The sequence below is a fragment of the Paramormyrops kingsleyae genome, chromosome 9 (genome assembly GCF_048594095.1).
Source record: "Paramormyrops kingsleyae isolate MSU_618 chromosome 9, PKINGS_0.4, whole genome shotgun sequence".
Classification (NCBI taxonomy): Eukaryota; Metazoa; Chordata; class Actinopteri; order Osteoglossiformes; family Mormyridae; genus Paramormyrops; species Paramormyrops kingsleyae.
In genome coordinates, this window is record NC_132805.1 from 27,678,619 (window position 1) to 27,699,590 (window position 20,972).

General features: G+C 44.7%; 2 protein-coding genes across 4 annotated transcripts in view; one reads left to right on the forward strand and one right to left on the reverse strand.

Annotated features, from left to right (window-relative positions):
* The window catches only part of hace1 (HECT domain and ankyrin repeat containing E3 ubiquitin protein ligase 1), a 33,590-nt gene that overhangs the window by 9,755 nt on the left and 2,863 nt on the right, over positions 1-20,972 (reverse strand). Inside the window, exons 1-15 of one of the 3 annotated variants that reach the window (XM_072716697.1) lie at positions 20,366-20,438; positions 20,167-20,221; positions 19,113-19,202; positions 17,077-17,181; positions 16,903-16,978; positions 13,559-13,690; positions 12,911-12,993; positions 7,652-7,748; positions 7,376-7,477; positions 6,957-7,063; positions 6,378-6,618; positions 5,102-5,436; positions 3,545-3,613; positions 3,366-3,453; positions 1,901-2,012 (exon numbers count right to left, since the gene is read on the reverse strand). In XM_072716697.1, the coding sequence (XP_072572798.1) occupies positions 1,901-2,012; positions 3,366-3,453; positions 3,545-3,613; positions 5,102-5,436; positions 6,378-6,618; positions 6,957-7,063; positions 7,376-7,477; positions 7,652-7,748; positions 12,911-12,993; positions 13,559-13,690; positions 16,903-16,978; positions 17,077-17,181; positions 19,113-19,202; positions 20,167-20,195 (1,666 nt within the window). In that variant the 5' untranslated portion in view covers positions 20,196-20,221; positions 20,366-20,438. Of the gene's footprint in view, positions 1-1,900; positions 2,013-3,365; positions 3,454-3,544; positions 3,614-5,101; positions 5,437-6,377; positions 6,619-6,956; positions 7,064-7,375; positions 7,478-7,651; positions 7,749-12,910; positions 12,994-13,558; positions 13,691-16,902; positions 16,979-17,076; positions 17,182-19,112; positions 19,203-20,166; positions 20,222-20,365; positions 20,439-20,972 lie in introns of those variants that run through there. The other 2 variants (XM_023806283.2, XM_023806282.2) reach the window with 2 other exon arrangements.
* Positions 8,634-11,276, forward strand: LOC140592521 (zinc finger BED domain-containing protein 4-like). The gene is made up of 2 exons (XM_072715914.1): positions 8,634-10,209; positions 10,405-11,276. The coding sequence occupies exons 1-2, from the start codon at positions 8,845-8,847 to the stop codon at positions 10,900-10,902; spliced, it is 1,863 nt and encodes a 620-aa protein (XP_072572015.1). The 5' UTR covers positions 8,634-8,844; the 3' UTR covers positions 10,903-11,276.

Here is a 20,972-nt window from a genome sequence, read left to right on the forward strand (position 1 = left end):
GAGGTATCCCAGGGACACAGGATTCAGTGAGGAACAGCCCGACAATTAAAGTAAAAAGTAATAATAATAATAATAATAATAATAATAATAATAAAAGAAAAAGTGTGTATATACACAGACACACACACACACACAAACACACACATCTCTACCTAATTACCCCACATGCATATTATACTCCGTTGTTGGCTAAAGGGGATTTTAGCATCATCAAAGCCTTATTTTTTTATTATGTCTGTCTACATCTGGCATGAAAACTTCTCCACGCACTCAGCTGGCCAGGAGGACCTAAAGCAGCCACTGTGATACTCAGTCCGCTGCATGCAGATCTGCGTCTCGCCGTTTCCGTCTGCAGTAAGGGGGGCATCCCCTGATCTACTCTCAGCCAATCACTAAGCCTCTAACGGCAGGACGGGTGACGTCACACCTCATTTCGGGTCACTAACGGAGCTCACGCTGACCCAGGAAGGTGCCCGACGACAACAAACAGAGCGGCACGATGTAAGCACGGCCACCAGACAGACACAGGGAAGCCCTCCGGATTCCTGCCAGGTGGGAGAACTACAAACGCGCGCGTACACAGACAGACACATATACTAACACCAGGAGGATGAACAAATACAACAGGGCACGGGGAAAAAAAAAAAAAAAAAAAAGAAGAAAAAAGTGCTCAGAGCAGAATGAAGAAAGAAGATGAAGTGCTCAGTAGTGTGATATATGGCAGAAGGCAGGAACGGAGGACAAACGAGATCAAATCACTTAGTACACGGTAACCCCCACAGCCCAGGGATGGGCATCAGCGGATCCCCGAGGAGGAACGAACCCTCATAAAATCGGTACAGGTTCCTGTACAGGGACAAACAGAAATAAGCAGAAACATGCATGCGATCAAACACACACATACACGCGCGCACACAAACACAGACAGACACAGACACAGACACTTTCTGCCTTGATGTCAGTGATCCCTAAGGGCACCCAAGAAAACGAAGACAAACCAAACTCGATTCAGAGTTCAGAGTGTATAAGGGGGAAATCATGTATGAATAAATAAGAACTGTATACACACAGATACACACAGATGGCCAGCTGGTCCACGCAACAGCAAATGCGCCAGAAAATGAACGCAGACTGAATCCTGCAGTTTCGGATATATTGAATATTTTTTCAGATACTTTATATCCGAAAGGAAGCAGCTTGAGCCGGAGAAGCAGGAGGAAACGCGGTCAGCAGGCCCAGCGTGCGGACAAAACCCTGCACCTGACAGGCCTGAGAGGATCTCCAGCCTGTTTACTGTAACGTCCACCAGGAGGACGGAGAGCGTGGAGCCCAGCCAAGCGTAGCTCCCCATCTTTTTGTCTGGTTTTAATAGGACTGCTGGGCACCCAGACCGGAGAAGGAGCAGGCTTGGAGAAAGGGGGTGTATATCATTCGGAGTTTTTAATGAGGGTGTAGGGCCAGCCAGATGCCTTCCGTCTAACAAACCTGCACGGGGAAGGTGCAGATCGATGACATGGGGCAGCTTCGCAGAGCCTGACAATGCGGCGGCCATACTGCGCCCCTGATCAAAGATTAAGTTTGTTTCGAACTTCTCATTCATTTCTCTTTCACATTTTCTACATCATCTAGTGCAGGAAATCTGAACCTGGGTAAATCAATAAAACTGCCTAAAACGGTTGTAGTAATGCAGGTAACAATGAGATACAGGTAAGCGTGACTGACGAACAACATGGGGTCGTGAGGCCCGCATTCATTACAGTGGTTAAGTGAGGCGCGGGAAGCAGAGGAGCTATAGGGATACATCGATCAGGAAGGGAGCCAGGGTGACCGTGACGGGTAGAGAGAAAGACAAGTCAAGCAGGAGGAGGGGGTGCGATGCGGGCCGGGTTGGCACCGGTACCTCTGTGGATGAGCAAGATGTCATTCTCGTTGACGGGCCGGTGGACCATATCCGAGTCGGGCTGCCCCGCCAGCAGGTGCTCATAGAACCACTCGCATCTGTCCTTAAATGGCTGTGGGGGAAATTGGCCGTGTGGCACCTCGTTAGCTCTTTAATTACACACCCCCCCCCCCACCACCATGCAGGAACGGCGGTGCCACTTGGTATCATCCTCCCCATCGTGAAACTTTTAAGCAATAAAGGCTGCAGATACTCCAGCGGGTATTTAAAGAGGCTTGAAAGAGCTGAAATAACATGGCCTGACCGGCACACACACACAGTACAATCTGCATAATATTTCAATGCCTTTGTTTCGCCAGCTGGAAGAGCCACTGCGGGGAGGAAATGACAGCAAGAGACGGGGAGACACATTACAGTGTAAAGGACTCCGCTTCCCCTGGGACGACAGGCACATTCAAAAGGAAAGCGGACGATAAAATCGCATTCGGCAGGTTAAAAATCTGTAATTAAAATTGTGCAGTGTTCTCATGAGGATCATAATCCAGGGGTAGCAGGCTTAGATTGGAACAGCAGGCAAATGAACACTAAAGTGTCTGAATAATAAACCAAAAAAGGCACTTAAAATTTATGAAGCTCTATAACAGGGTACAGGACAAGTGTTATCGCAAAGTCTTAATAGATACAGTTTAATGATTCAGCTCCGTAATGTGTGGAAGTCCCGGTGCCATTTGGTGCACAATCCCGGGGGTTTGACAAGTGTGGAGTCGGGAAGTAATCCGAGCCAAACTGATCGAGAATCGCGTTCCGCGTAAGCCCGGTGAACGCCCGTGTACATTAGGCAAGCTGCTGAGTGTGGAGTAACACTGAGTAAATGGCGGAGTACACTTTGTAATACTATTATTACAATTAGTATTTTGAGTAATGCAAAGCGAAAGAGTGGGCAGCCATAATGACATTGAAATAAGGCTGAGCGCATTGGGAAATATTAAAGTCCATCAAGAAAATGGCAGAACATATACAGTAATAGGGAGTAAATGAGCGAGCACATTGAGCGACAGTGTAATGTAGAGACTGGCAGTAGAGCTGTTAATATAGGCTCACAGCTCGGGGCTGGATTTTAATTAATTTTGCCCTCTAACGGTTAGCGTCAAACACAAGCACACAGACCTGGGTGGTGCCGACAGGTCATGTGTGAGCACCTTTTATTGAATTGTCTTTTTTTAAACTGCTGAAATAGCGACATTATTTCATCATGAAGAGCAGCTATTTTCTCCCTAAACGTAGGAAATTCCCAGCCATATTTGGCTAAGGATACAGGTTAGAATAGACCATGCAAAGTCACAAGTCTTCAGCAGCTACATTAAATGCTCTGTGCTGTGTTGTTAAAGCATAGAGCCACGGCCAGGCGGCCCCATTCGTCTGTAGCTGATGCTCAAGATCACAGAAAATGTGTCCGTCTGGATACCTGGGCTTTGATGATGTGCATGAAGCGGGACATGAGCTCCGGGCACTCCAGCAGAAAGTGGAAGTGGTCAAAGATGATGGTGGGGTTCCTGAGAGAGGAGGAAGGCAGGGAGACTCACTTTGTTTGTTTTATGGCACAGGAGCACAATCGCACGCGGAGATTATGCTGGACTCTCAGACCTCGTGACGAAGCACTTGAGGACCTCGTCATGTTTGCAGACAAACTCAATGAAACGAGGCGACGTCATCCTGGGAGAAAAAGAGGGGGGGGAAGTAAAAGCAAGCTAATTTTAAAATAGGTTGTTTCAAGATCTATACACAGAAACAAACGCAAGTGCAAAATCTTCAGGTCAGCACTACAAAACTTAGAACTCGAACGAAACACTTGAATAAATAATGCTTTGGACGCTGCAAAATGGAAAGCAACATGCTATTGAGATGTCATCCGTAATATACCGTGACATTATTGCTGAGTGCGACACTCCGCTCACAGGTACACAGTGCAGAAAGACCCCAGCCAACACAGGCCAAAAAGCAAAAGTGGAAAATGACTGGGGGGGGAAAAAGAACAAATGAAAACCCCGGCACATGGTCACACAGAACCAAGAAACCACAACTAGACGAAAGTAATCCGTGTGAAAACCTTCTTTCGTTGCCATAACTATTGAAAATACCCTATGATTAGCAAAAATTTTATAGCTAACACGTAGTGGCATTTTTTTCCAAACTAATTTACCGACTGAACGAATATCTGACTTGTTTTCTGAAAGAATAATTGAAAAGGTAAAGCCTATGTAGTTTTTCACCTTTTTCAGGAGAAATAATTATGGTGTTTTTGCTGTTAATTAATAGGGAGCTAAAAGAAAACGACATCTAAATTCACCCCACCGATAATCGAGACACAATTCAATGCTAATTAAGGCCTGGTTTAAGGATATAATTACATCTAATTAAAAAGCTCAGGGCTACGGAACTGACAGATACAAGCGGGATCATGGACCTCTATTATATAAGAGACTGCCTTATAGATGAACTCTGAATGTTTACACACATGCACACAGCAAAAATACTAGAATATGGAAACACTGAGCCAAAGGTGGCTGTACATGTTTTGCCTGAAAAATAATGAACAAAAAATATGGAGGGCAACACAGTCCAGGTTCTGTAGTAGAAAAAAGCACCGTAATGTTTTTACACTTCAGACAGCCATTCCTTTATAAAAGAACATCAACTGATTTGCATTGATGGAGGGTGTGGTTCTAATGGTCATGAGGTTCTCCAAAACCGGGGGGGGGGGGGGTCATTCAGGAAATACTCTCACCCAACAGCACAATGACAAGTCCTGACTGACAAAACAGTCTCATATGGGATGGGGTCACCCCAGCCCCCACAGCTATGGGTTTACAAAGCCCAACACAAGCTTCCAGAAACCACAGTCACCTAGCACAAGGACAACTGCCTAACTCACGCTACTGACCACAAAAGCAGCCAGCTAATAAACACACAGGCTACATTTCCGTCCACATCCTTAGTTAGGTTCTCACTGCAGAGAAATAAATAAATAATCACTACCCAGTATGAACAGCGGCAGCATACTTAATAAAAAGTTAACAACCAGAAAATGAAAACATTGAAATAAAAATATGATGAGAGTGTCGAAAGCTCATATATAAAAAACTATATTAAGAATAAATGGAGATGATTGAAGGTGTATCTGCAGAGCTGAGCAGCTCGTACCCTTGGGGCATCTGGCAGGAGCAGCACTTATAGAAGGCCTGGATGACAGCGCTCAGCCGGTTGGCTGTCATGGAGATGACGTCCTCGCCGTGGGCACACGACCCAGCTGCGGTCTCCATGACAACTTCAGGCAGGGGGGGGGCGGGCCCATCCCCATCCCCATCCCCATCCCCATCGCCGTTAGCCCCCGTGCCGGCGGCAGAGTCCACCTGGCGCTGCTTGAGCAGGAGCGAGGCGATATCAGCCCCGGTACCTGGGTCGGCCCGGTTCTTCTCCAGCTCGGTGGAGATCAAGACGAGCCACTCGTCCAGGGAGTGCCAGAGAAGCTCCAGCGGCTGAAAGCAAGGCACGGCGTCCATTCACATCTCACATCAAGTGCCTAGAGCAGTGTTTCCCAACAAGGTACTCGGGGATCCAGAGACGGTCCACGTTTTTGCTCCCTCCCAGCTCCCAAAACATGGACCGTCTGTGGATCCATGAGGACAGGGTTACAACAAGGGTCTGATAAAAAACTGATGTCATTTCCTGTGCATCTCTGTTTTGTGTCCGTATCTTTACTGAAACACTACATTTACATACTTTTACATAGTGTTCTGTCCTCTGATATTATTGTGCCATAAAACCAATAGTCTATGCTTTGGATCAGCTATTCACACACTGACTGACAAGTAAGTGTGCACACAGAATGTCCTTCACATTGCCCGATGACCCCGTACGAAATAAACGGCCATAAAAGCCATACCATCACATGTACAATCAAGACTTTAAACCCAGGATGAAAAAAGCCCAATCAGGACTTTAGCTTCAGAGCATCGTTGGGAGCAGAAGGCCTTAAAGCATTTCAGGATTTATGATTACTGTGACCATCATGGGGAAAGAATGCGGGAAAGAAGACAAAAGCTGAAAGACGATCTACTACTGCCCTCTGCAGGAGATTATTATTCACTGCAGCAAGAAAATTGCCATTTGTTTACCTGCAAAGTTAGGGGTCTCCAATCCTGGTCCATGACAGTTTGTTTGTTTATTTATTTATGCATACAAACAAATTAGGACTTCTTTAGGCTAATTACAGCTTTGTTTGTTTGAAATATTTAATAAAGAGGATTGGAGAAAATTACTCCCCACGAATGGCTGATGGGAAACTGGTTTAGACTCTGATGAGGGCCGAGATTGGGAACCCCAGTTTGGTGCCCGTCGCCTCCAAAGAAAGTTGCCAGAAGCAGAGAAAGGCAGAAGCTGGACGTGTAGCGCTTTGCGTGGTTGGCATGACACTTACTTCCTGCAGGGAATGTTTTGTAAGCTCACTGACTGCGATCTCCCTCCCCGGGGTGGGGTCCCTCCGTCTAACGCCCTGGCCCTGCCTGACCTTGAAGACCTGACTTCGCGGCGTTTTGTTCCCGTTGTAGCCCATGTCATTCCCGTTGTTTGGAGAGGACGGGCCCAGCCGAAACACGTGGCAGAATATCCGAACGATCCTCAGCAGACTCTTCATCTGGGCCTCGTAGTTGCTGGACAAACTGGAGAGGAAAAGGAGGTCAGCACTAGGCGATGCGGATGTAACAGAAAGTCTGCACTGAACAATCGGTACGGGGCAGTGATTCCCAACCCCGTCCTCGGGGACCCATAGACGGTCCACGTTTTTGTTCCATCCCAGATAGTCCCCAAGAACCGGATTGGGAAGCACAAGTATAGGGGAAGAGCGCCCAGACTGGCCCAACTAGACAGCAGAAGGGAGACGCTTCTGGTTAATAACTGGCAACATCTAAGCAGAACAGCAGAGAGGCTAAAAAGGGTAGTATGCTGTACTTTATGTGCATGCAGTATTGCTCTTCTCTGAACCACAGGGTCATGTTACCTCAGCAACTTGTGGCCATTGGTCGTGGCCACTTCAGCAAGACTTGTGAGGATCCTCTGATAGTTGGATTCACTTTGTTGGGAGATATGCTCCAGGACCTGCCGTAGCTGGACACAGACACACCAAAATGAGGGGAGGCCTGGACATCTCACTCACACTCACACACACACACACAGATTTCAAGATGTTAAGTGAAGACCCCAACACACACTAACACAAACTTAACATGCCAGTAAGCACATTTTTGCACACAAATAGACCAACACAAATGCAAAATTATATGGAATGGTTATCAAAACACGCACAAATGGTTATACCAATAACCCTAACCACCCAAGTACATGCCTACTGCTTAGTCATGGACGCAGAAACACAAAAAGCACATGCAGGCAACAGCAGATCAGACACACAGTAGCTACCATGTTCTCCTTGATATCATCGTTCTGTGTCATCTGGATGAGCATCTGGAACAGCCTTCCATTGTACTGGATCAGGACCTCAGAGGTCTCCCCGTACCCACCCTGGGCGGCAACGGACAATGCACACATGATCCACTGCTTCATCCAGTGTGTATAAACACAGTCACCTATGTAAGTAAGCACTGATGTTTGCAGTTCACCATCCACGTGCGTGAACATCGACGGGGCCACCAAACTGGCCACTGCAATCCCCGTCACACACAAATGCCTCCTCACCTGCACACACAGGTCCAGAGGCGTGACCCCATTTTTGTCGGGAAGGTACTTGGCCCCCCTGGAGAGAAGGATCTGTGCTGTGTCCCTCTGGCCGTGACTGCGGGAAAGATCAGAACTTCCATGAAAGAGACGATCGCGCGCTAGCCGGAACGAAGGGGACAATCCGGAATCCCATAAGAAACTGGACACCTGTGTAAAGGGGCCCAGCTGGGGTTAGGAACCCAGAACCAAAGGCCCAGCGGTACCAAATCTCAGGCATATGGACGCATGAAGGCTCTCTCACTATTCCTTTGGTGCCGTCTCTTCCTCTACCACTCTCTCTCAGAGCTCCCCTCATCTGACCTGGTGGAAACAGAACGTCTCTTCTGGGAATGTACATTTTGTTAGTCTGATTTTTGGCTTTGATCAGAACTTTGATCAACTTGGGAGTTGGGGCGGAGGTGGGGAACTCCCTCACCCGAGCAATTAAAGGCAAAAAACTGAATTTTAGAATAGATATACGGGTCCTATATAACATACCATGACAATTGTACAGTAACAGAAAATGCAACCAGCGGGGAAATACCAAGCACGAGTCAGCCTGTGGCGTGGAACATAACGCCTGGCAAAAACCAAAGGTGGGAGTAATTCATTACCACGAAAGCCGCTCCCGATTAATCCCCCTTCCCTCCAACAAAGATGGATTTGCCCGTTATTCTTGCAATCCAATTGCCTTCGCGAGAATATCTCCGAAATATCTCCCAATGACAATGTAACGCATAAAATACAACAAGATTCAAGATTGTTCAAAGACACGGAGCATTAATTAGGGAGCATTTTCAGTGCGGCTGAAGAGCAGCAAGGAGCCATGAGGTGTTATTTGATCCGAGCTCGTGTCTTGGGTCGTACCCATCGATAATGAAAGCGTCCTGCCCAGTGTTGTGTGTAACGCGTTACTGTAATTAAATTACTTTTCCACTGAAAAAGTAGAGTAACTGATTACTGTTCATTTGTAGGTATTTTAATTACAGTTACTTGTAATGTACTTGCGTTACATTGAAAAATAATTAAACTCGCTGAATATCATTATTTAATTTTATTAATTTATGTTCTAAAGGTAAAAGTAAACTCTGCCGCTTTAAAATCGTTGTAGTGCAGGTGCACGTGATTTCGCGCCAGTTATAGTCTTATATAGTCCTATTCTAAAGCGGAAGATGTCGGACTCGGCTGAAGCGAGTGGCTGTTTTAAAAAATGGAAATATTCCCATCACTTCAGTTTCCTTAAACAAGCAGACAAGAACATTACTGTACTATGTAAGCTATGTCCTGGGGAGAAAAAACTATCGGCCGCTGTCAATAGCACGAGTAATCTACTGAAACACCTGACACGGCAGCATAGACGAACACTTCTGAGTGATCCTTGTTCATCATCGACGGATAACCCAGCGGCAACTCCTGCTAAGCAGGCAAAACTTGATTTTACTTTGGCAGTGCAGAAAGTGTCTGAAGGTGAGTTTAAAAAAATGATTGCAGGCTACATTGTGGAAGAGATGCTACCGCTGCGTACTGTAGAATCTCCGTCTTTTAGGTGCATATTAAACAAAATACCTGTGTGTGGCAAAAAAGCAGCACTGCCCGATCGAAAAACGTTTTCGACTTACTTAGACGAGTGTTATGCTGACATGGAAATGGAGCTTAAAGGGAAATTCGAGAGTTTGCAATATATTTCCACGACTGCTGACATTTGGACCAGCCATAACAAAAGTTTTCTCGGAATGACGGCACATTGGATTGATCCTTCTACTTTTGTACGAGGACATGCAGCACTAGCATGTAAAAGAGTGCGAGGGAGACACACATATGATGTAATCGGCAATGAAATCGAGCAAGTACATTCGGCTTATGGACTGAACTCTAAAGTGACAGCCACCGTGACAGACAACGGGTCCAATTTTATCAAAGCTTTTAGAATGTTCCAAAAATCAGACTCTGATGAGGAATCCGAAGAAGATGAAGAGGTGACATTTACTGATGTTGAGCAGACCCTCTCCACAGAATCAGAAGGACAGTTTTCTCTCCCTCCACACTTAAGGTGTGCATCACACACACTGAACTTAATTTTTCATGATGTCGAGAAATGGCTTCAAGCAAATGAGTCAAAATTCATCTACCGAAGTGCAACTTCAAAGTGTTCTGCAATGTGGACAAAAGCAAACCGTTCTTCTGTTGCTTCAGAGTTAGTAGATAATTTTTTCAAGAAAAAACTCATAGTGCCTATTTCAACACGATGGAATTCATTTCACGACGCCCTGTCCAGGATCACTGACATTCCCCTTACTGAATTAAATACTGTCTGCACTCAGTTTGGAATCAAATGCTTCACTGATCGGGAGTATCTGTTCCTAAAGGAGTATTGCATCGTGTTGAAGCCACTCACTGTTGCGCTAGACATATTGCAAGGAGAAGAGAACTGCTATTTTGGAATCCTTCTTCCAACTCTGGAGATTCTAATGTCCAGGACGCTGGCGCTGCGGGATGAGCTTAAGCTGACAGCATCTCTCCCTGATGTCATTGTTAAGGTAATCTAATATATATATATATATATATATATATATATATATATATATATATATATATATATATATATATATATATATATTATACATATAGTACAAATTGCTAGATTCTGACCTTACCCTAAAATACATTTTTGTTTTATTTATCATGCTCTTATGTGAAGTGTCTGAAGTGTCTGATGTATTTTTGTCTCATAGGCGATCAAGGTGCGCTTTTCCTCAATGATGGACAATAAAGAAGCTCTCCTGGCTGCAGTCACTTTGCCTAAATTTAAGTTACGCTGGATCAGAGAAGAAGAGAAAAAAGGCATGGTTAGGGCAATGCTTACTACAGAGTGCCATGGGTTGTCTCTTGAAGACCAACAACATGCTCAAGATCACAAGAAACCTGCAGACTCCACTGATGACTTTTTTTCATTTGAGGAGGACGACTGTACCTACTCTGCTGAAACAGAGGTGATGGAATATTTGAAATCTGCTGGGTCTGAGCTGGGTGTTCTTAGCCAGTTTCCCAGGATTAAGGCCATTTCACTGAGGCACAACACAGCCACACCATCAAGCGCACCAGTCGAAAGGCTTTTTAGCCTGGGCAATCTTGTGCTTACGCCCAGAAGGAACAGGCTGTCAAGTGAACGCTTTGAGAGACTTACATTAATGAGATACAACCACTTTTTCAAAAACAAAGCAGCTAAGTAGTACAAAAAGTTTTTTGGAAAACATGAGTGCATACAGTATGCATGAAATATGGTGCTCATTGGTTTGAGGAAGTTTCAGAGGAATTCTGTTTGTTAACTAAAGGTTACAGTTAACTTCACTTTGTTGAAACATGACATGATTACATACATTATGTATGAATATGGTACTCATTGCTTTGAAAGTAAGTTTCATGTTTCATGTTAACATTTCTTAAGTTAAGCTTTTTTGTTATTCAGATATGTTGAAGAATAATATTTTTTTGTTATTTTGTTATGTGTTTCTTACCTGAAGAAGGTTACATTTCTTACTAAAAGATTTATTATTATAGAATGTTTTTTTATAGAATGTAATAAAGATGATTCAGAAAGGTAAAAGGCTAAACTATTTCATGTTTGACTCATATGTTTTTTTTTATTATTTATTATTTAAAGAATTTAATTTCTATTGTTTGTCCACTGAAGGTTTATATGGATTTTAAGAAGTATTTAGTTAAATTACTTATTGAGTAATTAAGTTACTTTTCAGACACAGTAATTAGATAAGTATTTTAAATACAACATTGATTAAGTAATTAGTAATTAGTAATTAGTTACTTTTTTAAAGTAACTTACCCAACACTGGTCCTGCCACCACGCCAGCATACAGAACCAGTAATTATCCACAAAGAGATGCGCTGCCCATTACAGCGTGAACAACTTTCTTCGTTTCATGGTCTGTCCCCAGTTAACAATGACCAAAACAACCAAAACCCGCAGTGGCAACAGAGGTTTTGTTAATTTTGTTATTTTAAATTATCTGAAGTACTAGACGAGGAATACTGATTGTTCTACACAAAGTCTAATCACAGTTTTAATTTGGCTTAGCAGAATTCTGTGGCAAGGCAGGGGGGGCAGATCCAGAAGAGAACTTTTTTCCCCCCCCATTATGATTTTCAAATGTCAAGAAAATGTCAGAAACCTGCCAGAATGTTTTTGTGTTTCAGTGCGTTCAGTCGCTCACTGGTTGTTCTTTTTTTCCCATAAACATCAAAGCATTTTGCTTTTGTTATAAAGCTTTTTTAACAGCCTAAATCAGATAAAGGAAAAGATTCAAAAGAACCTGAGAGTGTTTTGTATGTGAAGACCAATAGCACTCTAGCTTCAGGATGATGTCCATCTATGTGAAACATTTCATTTTCATAAATTCTCTGTCTCCCAAGCAAAGCAATCCCAAGTAGACATGAGTCAACCAACACAATCCAGCTAAATACAGCTTCACAACAGTCATAAGAATGATAACTCTCAGTATAAAACATTTATTACTCACTTCAACCTTAACCTCAGTACCTTTTTGTCCTACTTCTATGTCACTGTGGGTCCTATTGCATGCATATCATTTTGAACAATTCAATGCCTCCAGCTTTGTGGGAACAGATTGGGGAAGGCCTTTTTCTGTGCCAGCATGACTGTGCCCCAGTGCACAAAGCAAGGTCCATAAGGACGTGGTTGGGTGAGTTTGGTGTTGAAGAACTTGACTGGTCTGCACAGAGCCCTGACCTCAACCCCATCAAACACCTTTGGGATGAACTAGAATGGAGATTGTGAGCCAGGCCTTCATGCGCAACATCACTGCCCGACCTCACTAATGCTCATCTGGATGAATGGGCAAGAAATCCCACAGACACAATCCAAAGTTTAGTAGAAAGCCTTTCCTGAAGTGGCAGCTGTTATACCTACAAAGGGGGGACCAACTCCGTATTGATGCCTATGGATTTATAATGAGATGTCATACAAGTGCCTGTGGGTGCAGCCGGATGTCCCAATACTTTTGTCCATATAGTGTGTGTAGATATATTCATGTGTATTTGTATGGGTGTGTATACATTTTATATTTAGTATGTACAGTTCACTATTCATGCTATATAAGGAGGTATGCAAGCAATGCATTGCACTTCTACAAATGACAATGAGTCTTTGCATCCTAGAATGCCAAGGAGAAGCAGAGCTATGAGTCATTCTTAAAGGGATACCTGCAAGCGAAGTAGAGGGGTGTGGCACCAGAGACGTTTGGCCTGTTGATGTCCGCGCCGCTGTCCAGCAGGCAGAGCACCGTCTGAGGGGAGGACAGCACACACGTCAGCATGTGAAGATGCATGACTGCGCAGTGAGGCTCCGCACGGGGAGACGACGGCCCAGAGGAGCCGTCAGAGCAGGAGACGTCTCTCCGCAGAGCGGTGGAAGGGACCAGCTCTTGGGTTTGTTTTCAAACAGCCTATTAAATCACATCCAAAAGGAATAAAAAAAATTAAAAAAAATCTCTCTGCTTCACCAACCCTAGGTCAGCACCATGACCTCTACCAGATATAGCTAATGGGGTTCTTGGGGTTAGATCTGTGCATGGAGGAGGAGCTGACACCGTCACAACCTCATCAGATGCATGTGCCCTCTAAGGGTGAGAGCGCAGAATGCAGAGGGTGCAGGAATTGCTTAAACAGACAACCGAACTACACCCTGGCAGATGGGCAGCATGTGGTAGCAACACAGAGGACGGGCGCTTGATAGAACATGATGAATAGAATATGATGTTGTTCGGCGCCTGCCAAAGGCCGAACGTCTCCTTCCCCCTGGCTGCCATCGCGGGCCCATAAGGCAGCGCCGCACGCCGGCTGCTCGCGTACCGTCTTGTGGCCGTTCTGGCAGGCCACGTGCAGGGCAGTCTGGCCCATGGCGTCCTCTACGTCCACGTTGGATACATGCTGGACCAGGTCATGGAGCAGCTCCGTCCGACCGTTGACCGCCAGCCAGTGGATCTGGGGAGATGGAGGAAGCAGAGGAAGGGGGAGCGAGAGAGGGACGAGAGCGATGTCATGGAAAAGGAAAGCGAGAACCGTGCGAGTGGTTTCCATGGTAACCACATCTATTAATCCATTTATTTCTTTATCTCAATGATGTCAACTAGAAACCTTCCAGGTATTGTCTAGCTAATATTGAGGTTTTAACACAAAATTATAATGCATCAGAGGACTTGACTGAAACACACTGAAAACCATGCAAGTCTACAATGCTCATTATTATCAAACCTGTCAGAGACAGCATTAAAAGTGAATATAATTCATATTTGCTAAAATATAATAATGTGATAAAGGCATAATAGGCCCTGGTGTCCCACACACAGTTTAGAGATTCTGTTACACTCTGTTATACTCCTAGCAATATACAGTGATCTCCAACTATATCGCGATTCAGCTATCGCGCCCCCGCTATATCGTGGATTTTCCCCCGACGTGTCACAGTTCTCTGCGCATCGTGTACCTTGCTTGTGATCTGATTGTTTTCGTTTTGTTTTAAGCCCTACGACGGCTCCCAAGCTTCCTGCATCTTCTAAGCCTTCTGACAGTAGTGAGCCTAAGCGCCAGAGGAAGACCTTGACCATTCAAGAAGGTAAAACTCCTGGATATGCTTCTGGAAGAAAAGCGTTACGCGGAGCTCGCTCGCCATTATGGCTTGAATGAATCGACGGTACGATACATCAAAATGGATGAAAAGAATATATGAGCCATATATGTTTTTATTTTTATATATATTCCATTACGTATACAGAGAGAGAAAGAGGTGTGTGTATGCACACACACACACACACACACACACACACACACTAATATTTTCCGTCCTGAGCAATTTGATGGCAATGCGAAGTTGAGCAAGTCGACGGTGTTACTTGGAGACGATTCTTGTTTGTCCAGTTCACTGACAAGTAGTAACTTTGAAGGTTTGTCACACGCACACACTCAAAAAAACCCATATTTGGTCATTTCTGGGCTATGAAACGGAGGCAGCAAAGCACAGACGCAGCGGCACTAAATATGTAAATATGCTTGATTTGTTTAAGCATAATGATATTGGCACCTCTCATGGAAGAAAAAAAATCTGGGACGGATGGTTATTATACACAAAGCCGAAACCTGTGACAGAACTGAATAATTTCAGAGGACCAGAGCCCCCCCCCCCAATCATTTGGTCTGCAGAAGAAATTCCACAAACACCATCTGAAATTTGAGTGCTCTTGAACAGACATTATGTTGGGTCAGTTCCTTAAGCAATATGGGTTTTTTTTTTACCATTTTTTCTTTGCAAATGCCATAGTAATATTTCAAATTGCATATCTGAATACTAATTTTGAAGTTGAGTGCAATATGCACAAACACCCTACTTTCTTCATGTTTATGTGTACATTTGTATTAGCAATATACGTAATGTTAGCCTGCTCATACAAGCTAGTAAACAGCCAAACAAATCTTTTGTCACTTGATTAGCAGGCGTGTCCCTGGTTTATTAGGTATGAGGAAGCATAAAACCCTCGGTAGCAGAAACACAGAAAGCAAATTGCATGTAAAAAGTCAAAGGTACACTATTTTATTTCAGAAGAACAAAAATCAGCCCTGTGTGTGTGTGAGTGTGCGCCCAGTGTGTGTGTGTGAGTGTGCGCCCTGTGTGTGTGTGTGAGTGTGCGCCCTGTGTGTGTGTGTGTGTGAGTGTGCGCCCTGTGTGTGTGTGTGTGTGAGTGTGCGCCCTGTGTGTGTGTGTGTGAGTGTGCGCCCTGTGTGTGTGTGTGAGTGTGCGCCCTGTGTGTGTGTGTGAGTGTGCGCCCAGTGTGTGTGTGAGTGTGCGCCCTGTGTGTGTGTGAGTGTGCGCCCTGTGTGTGTGTGAGAGTGTGCGCCCAGTGTGTGTGTGAGAGTGTGCGCCCAGTGTGTGTGTGAGTGTGCGCCCTGTGTGTGTGCTGGCGACTGCCCAGGGTTGGTTCCTGCCTGCACCCCTTGTTCCTGGGATAGGCCCCATTCCCCCCCCCCCCCCCCCCCCGCGACCCCAGTTCGGTGGTTTCAGAAAATGGCTGGATGGAAGAACCATAATTCTAGATCAACCAGGAACAAAATATATCCATCACTATAACCACTTAATCCCAACTGGGGTCGCGGGGGGGATCGGAGCCTATCCCAGGAACAAGGGGCGCAGGCAGGAACCAACCCTGGGCAGTCGCCAACACACCACAGGGCACACAATCACACAGTCACAATTACAGGGCCAATTTAGACTCGCCAACCAACCTGCCCTGCACGCTTGTGGACCGTGGAAGCCGGAGCCCCTGGCGGAAACCCACGTAAACACGGGGAGAGCAAGCGATCTCCACACAGAAAGGTTCTATGCCCTTCCTGGGGACTGAACCCAGGACCTTCTTGCTGTGAGGCAGCAGCACTAACCACCGTGCCACCCGCGGAACAAAATATATAAGCCATATATTCCTTATAGTCTGAACGATCTGAGTATAACCATGTTATGCTCAACTCATAATCGACATGTTAAATGCAAAAGACCCAAGTGACTTTGACAAGGACCAAATCATTGTGGCCAGTCTCGGTCAGAGCATCTCTGAAACAGAACGGTTTGTGGGGTGTTCATGGTCGGCCGCGGTGAGAACCTACTGACAGGGGTTCAAAGAGGGGAAAACCATGAACAGCCGACTGGGTGTTGAGCGGCAATGACTCATCGACGCGACATGTGAATGAAGGCTGTCCCTTCTAGTACACACCAACGGAAGGGTAACAGTGACAGAAATGGCAGATCATTTTAATGATGGTCGCAAGAATGACGTGTCATGACACACAGAGCGTTGAGCTCCACCGCATATGGGGCTGGAGATACACGTAGGTAAGTAGCAGATGGGATAGTCTTCATTCACTTCCACACTGATGAGTCCTGCCCCAACACAGTGGCAGTTTGTGATTTTTCACTCCTTGAACCCCTCTCAGTAGGTATTCACCACAGCCAACCGAGAGCGTCCCACAAGTCTTGCCATTTCAGAGGCACTCTGACGTGGTCATCGGACCGTAACCCTCTAGTCCTTGTCAAAGTCACTCAGATCTTTACCCCTGGCCATTACTTCCTGCATTCAACAAGACAAAGACATCCAGTGCAGATAACCAAGAGCAACGACAAAGGTAACCACAAAAGCAGGTTGCATACTCACAGCAGTCAGCCCTTCGTTATTGCAGATGTTGACATCAGCATTGTACTCCAGCAGTCTCCCCATGCATTTCTTCTGGCTGCAGGAAAGAAGGGGGGGGGGTGCTGATCCATCTCCAATCACCACTCAACCAATCAGAAATCACATAGCCAGCACCACGGCGACTGGACCCCATACCCGTTCCTGGCGGCCAGGTGCAGGGGAGTGCACCCTGAGATATCCTGGTAGTTGGGATTGGCTCCTTTTTTCAGCAGCAACACTAGGCACTCCACCGAACCACAGCTGCCACAGGAGGCAAGGGGAAACCGGGAGGATTATGGGAAAGGCCCTGCACAACTCCACAAAGACACGGATATAGGCAGCAATACACAAATCAGAGTTTACAGGAAATTACATGGGCACCACAAATTCTATGGTAGACTGCCCGGGCAGCAGAGGACAGTAGAAGGTTATACAGGAAATGACATGGGCAACCACAAGTTCTATAGTAGACTGCCCGGGCAGCAGAGGACAGTAGAAGGTTATACATGAAATGACATGGGCAACCACAAGTTCTATTGTAGACTGCCCAGGCAGCAGAGGACAGTAGAAGTTTATACAGGAAATGACATGGGCAACCACAAGGTTTATGTAGACCGCTCCGGGCAGCAGAGGAAAGTAGAAGGCTTTATAGGAAATGGAGATCTGAACAACAACTTACAGTAAAAGACACCAAGAATCAGGCACATGTTCAGCAAAAACAACAGGGTTTAGAGCAAATAACAGTGACCCAACAAACGTTTGGTGAAAAACAGTATAGGTGAGATGCAGTTAATAACTGAGGTTAAAAAAGCTAGAGACTAAGCCTCCTAATATACCGATAAATAACTGGTGGTCGCTATTTTTTATTTTCTGTTTGCGTTCAATGTTACCAGATATTTGAGCCATAATCATTTATTCTCCCCACAAAACGGAAGCCAAAGATTGATTTTCACATTAGCAACTCCTCCCACGGTTTGTCTGTCCCTGGTTTAAAAAAAACCTTTGTTTTATTGCCCGCTTCTGGTGAGACATTCTCTGCAAAATGACAATTCAGTTAATCAAGGAGCAGTATTCTGTCAAACACCAGCTACACCTATCTCTGCTGAAAAGCACAGGTAGACCAGGAATGAGCGGAATGAGCTGCATACTCTCGACGCAGTGGAAAATCTCAGCAAACTGCTTGGCTCATTAGGGTTCACCAAGATACTATAGACAATGGCAGCACAGAAACTGTCGCTATAATAGCCTGTACTCTTCTGGGAAGGCTTTTCATTAGACGTTAGAACACTGCTGGTGGGATTTGCTGCCATTCAGGTTGGGTATTGAGGTCGGGTGATCAGCTCCCTTTCTCTGAGCTTGTGTGGCCAAACAATTCACATGCAGTTGACCAGGCCAGCATTTGGGCGACCTGACTTGTTGGAAAGATGGCATCCTATGATGGCACAAAGTGGAAAATTAGTAATCGCTTCTTTGTGAATGCCCACTCTGCTGCCACTGACTATGACTGCATGACTGTGTGCTAAGACACCTTTGTTAGGAATGGATGTGGCTGAATTAGCCAATTCCTCCAATTAGTAGTTGTGTCCACATACTTTTGGTTTTATATTGCTATATAATTTATATAAATAAGGGCCCTACACAGCCCCTACAGAGAAAGGAAGCCCACTGGTTACACTGGTTAAACTACAGGGAGTCGTCTTAAATGACAGGCATGCAAGTAAGCTGTCATATTCGACAGCAGGCTTTCAAAATGCTAAAAGAAAAACTTTTTGGCAGCATCTTACCGATTTATTGTTGTAAAACCAAAATTATATATACAGAAGTTTTCTGGGCTTTTTAAAACTGTAATTTAAACCATTAATAGGGATTGACATGACGGGTACACAGGTATGCATTTGCAGTATAAAGATTAAAATGCACACTAATTTCATGTCATAATAGCAGAAATGCTATTATTTTATATCAATTGTAACCTATACACCGCAAATGTGTACCAGTTACATCAATCCTTGTCAATAGAATACAGTGTTTCATCAAGGTATCTATCACTGCTATCCCTAGGATTAGAGAAATCATCCTAGTGCTCAGGAATGAACGAAGCAGTGAATTACAATCAGAACCCTTTAATTGTCGTTATACCATGTACAACAAAACTGCAAATGCCGAAGGTGTCACAAACGCAGACGCCTTACTTTGCAGCGATGTGAAGCAGGCTCCTCTTCACTCGTCCAAAGGCGTAGTTGACATCAAACTTTGAGTTCATGAGTAATTCCGAGACTGACCTGAAAGTGCATGAAATAAAGCAATACAACGCTCCCATCAATTATGGTTTGTTCAACTCCCGCTGTGGTACATGATTATAAACGGCACAAACGAGTCTCAAGTTCAGTCCTTAACACTCCCAAATGACTTAGCCAAATCTATGCGTTCCTTAATGATTACAAACAATAACTGATGGTGATTCAGTAATTATCACGTGTCAAAAGGTGTCCATTCAGTCAAAACCACATCAAACTATACACGGATACATTAATTCCTTTGCTCCACAAAAACAAACACTTTTCTTAATTGTAATCAAATGGTATCTCCTGAATCCCAAAGACGACGGTAATTATGGGTAATCTAAAACACACCAGGTAGCAGGTTCTCCAGAGGCAGAGCTAGCGAGTAGCACTCAACTCAAAAAGACAGTTTTCCATAAACTGCTACTGCCTTGACAGTCAAACTGATTCATATTAGTTTTGTCAATGTGTCAATGTAGGGAACTGTACTCAAACGCATTATAAGGAATGGAACAAAATTATTTATAGCTTCTCTGAGCAAAAAATAAAAATCAGTCTGGTGCTAATTTTGGAAAATGTGTCATGAAAGAAACAGAGTCAGAGAAACACTCAAAACCGCTCATTTGTTCAACAGCAACTGATGTTGAAGGATCATGATGCTACAAAGTGTCACTCTCTAAAACACACAGCCTCACAAAACATTCTCGATTAAAAAAAAAATGGCAGAACACAATGACATCAAAGAGCAGCAAGATGAATCGGTTCATCATTTTGACGATATGATCATCAGTGCATGTTGCATTCTTGTGATAAAAGTGTAACTTCTAAAATGATGTCAGATAAACAAGGTAAGGTTTTAAAAAAATAATAATAATAAATAAATAAAATAAATCAAGAACGTTAGAAAAAGCGAAGTAATGAAACAATGACTTCCATGTTACAGCACTGATAATCGACAACCTACCTGTGCTGGTCAGCCATCACCATGGGCATTAAAGTATACACAGCCGTTTCATTGTCTGCAGAAGAAAGAAACAAGATTACAAGTTCATTCAGATAAATGACACCCAGTTGCCTGACAGGTTTTTCTCCACAGAAAAGTATCTCAGGGATGTACTTTTAAACTCCGTGACGAGAGAAAACAAGTGAAAGGTCATACTTACAACAGCAGAAAGCCTAAGATAAGACTCAAACTGCTCTACTTATTTCATTAACTTCACAAAAAGTTCCCATGACCGAGTAAGGAAAAGCATTTCTAAAAATAATCCATTCTCTCTCTCTCTCGGCTTAATCGCTTCCAGCCCACTCAAACTTGGCACCCATGCAGATCTCCGCCGCCCACAAGGATCGCCCACTTTGTGTCTGCGGCCGACAGAAGTCCTGATAAGTCTGTTCGTGTTACAGCAACTGAGGGGGGCACTCCACATCCCCAGGCTCAGCGGGGGCCATCGATCTCAGCCAGGGACCCCTCCACCCAGCAACGTGTCTCCCCAGCCCGGGTGTGGCACTTGGCCCTCGCTTCCGAATCCCACTCGCTAAACCCACGACCGCGTCTGCACCACCAGACGAGACACAGACTGGCTGTCCATCATGAGGACGCGATTCAGTGTATTCATGACCTGTATCTTTAAAGAAAACACCCCAAAATCATTTCACCTGCATCTACTGTCAGAGACACCTCTAAGGGCAAGACTTTACATCATCGAACATAGATGTGCAGAGAAGTCTTCACGAGTTTTTAAAAAAATGTCTGTATAGTGATCTAACATG

Coding starts and splice junctions, on each gene's coding strand:
- LOC140592521 (XM_072715914.1), top strand. CDS start 8,845: ATGTCGGACTCGGCTGAAGCGAGTGGCTGTTTTAAAAAATGGAAATAT. Junction 10,210..10,404: donor TCCCTGATGTCATTGTTAAG/GTAATCTAATAT, acceptor TTTGTCTCATAG/GCGATCAAGGTGCGCTTTTC.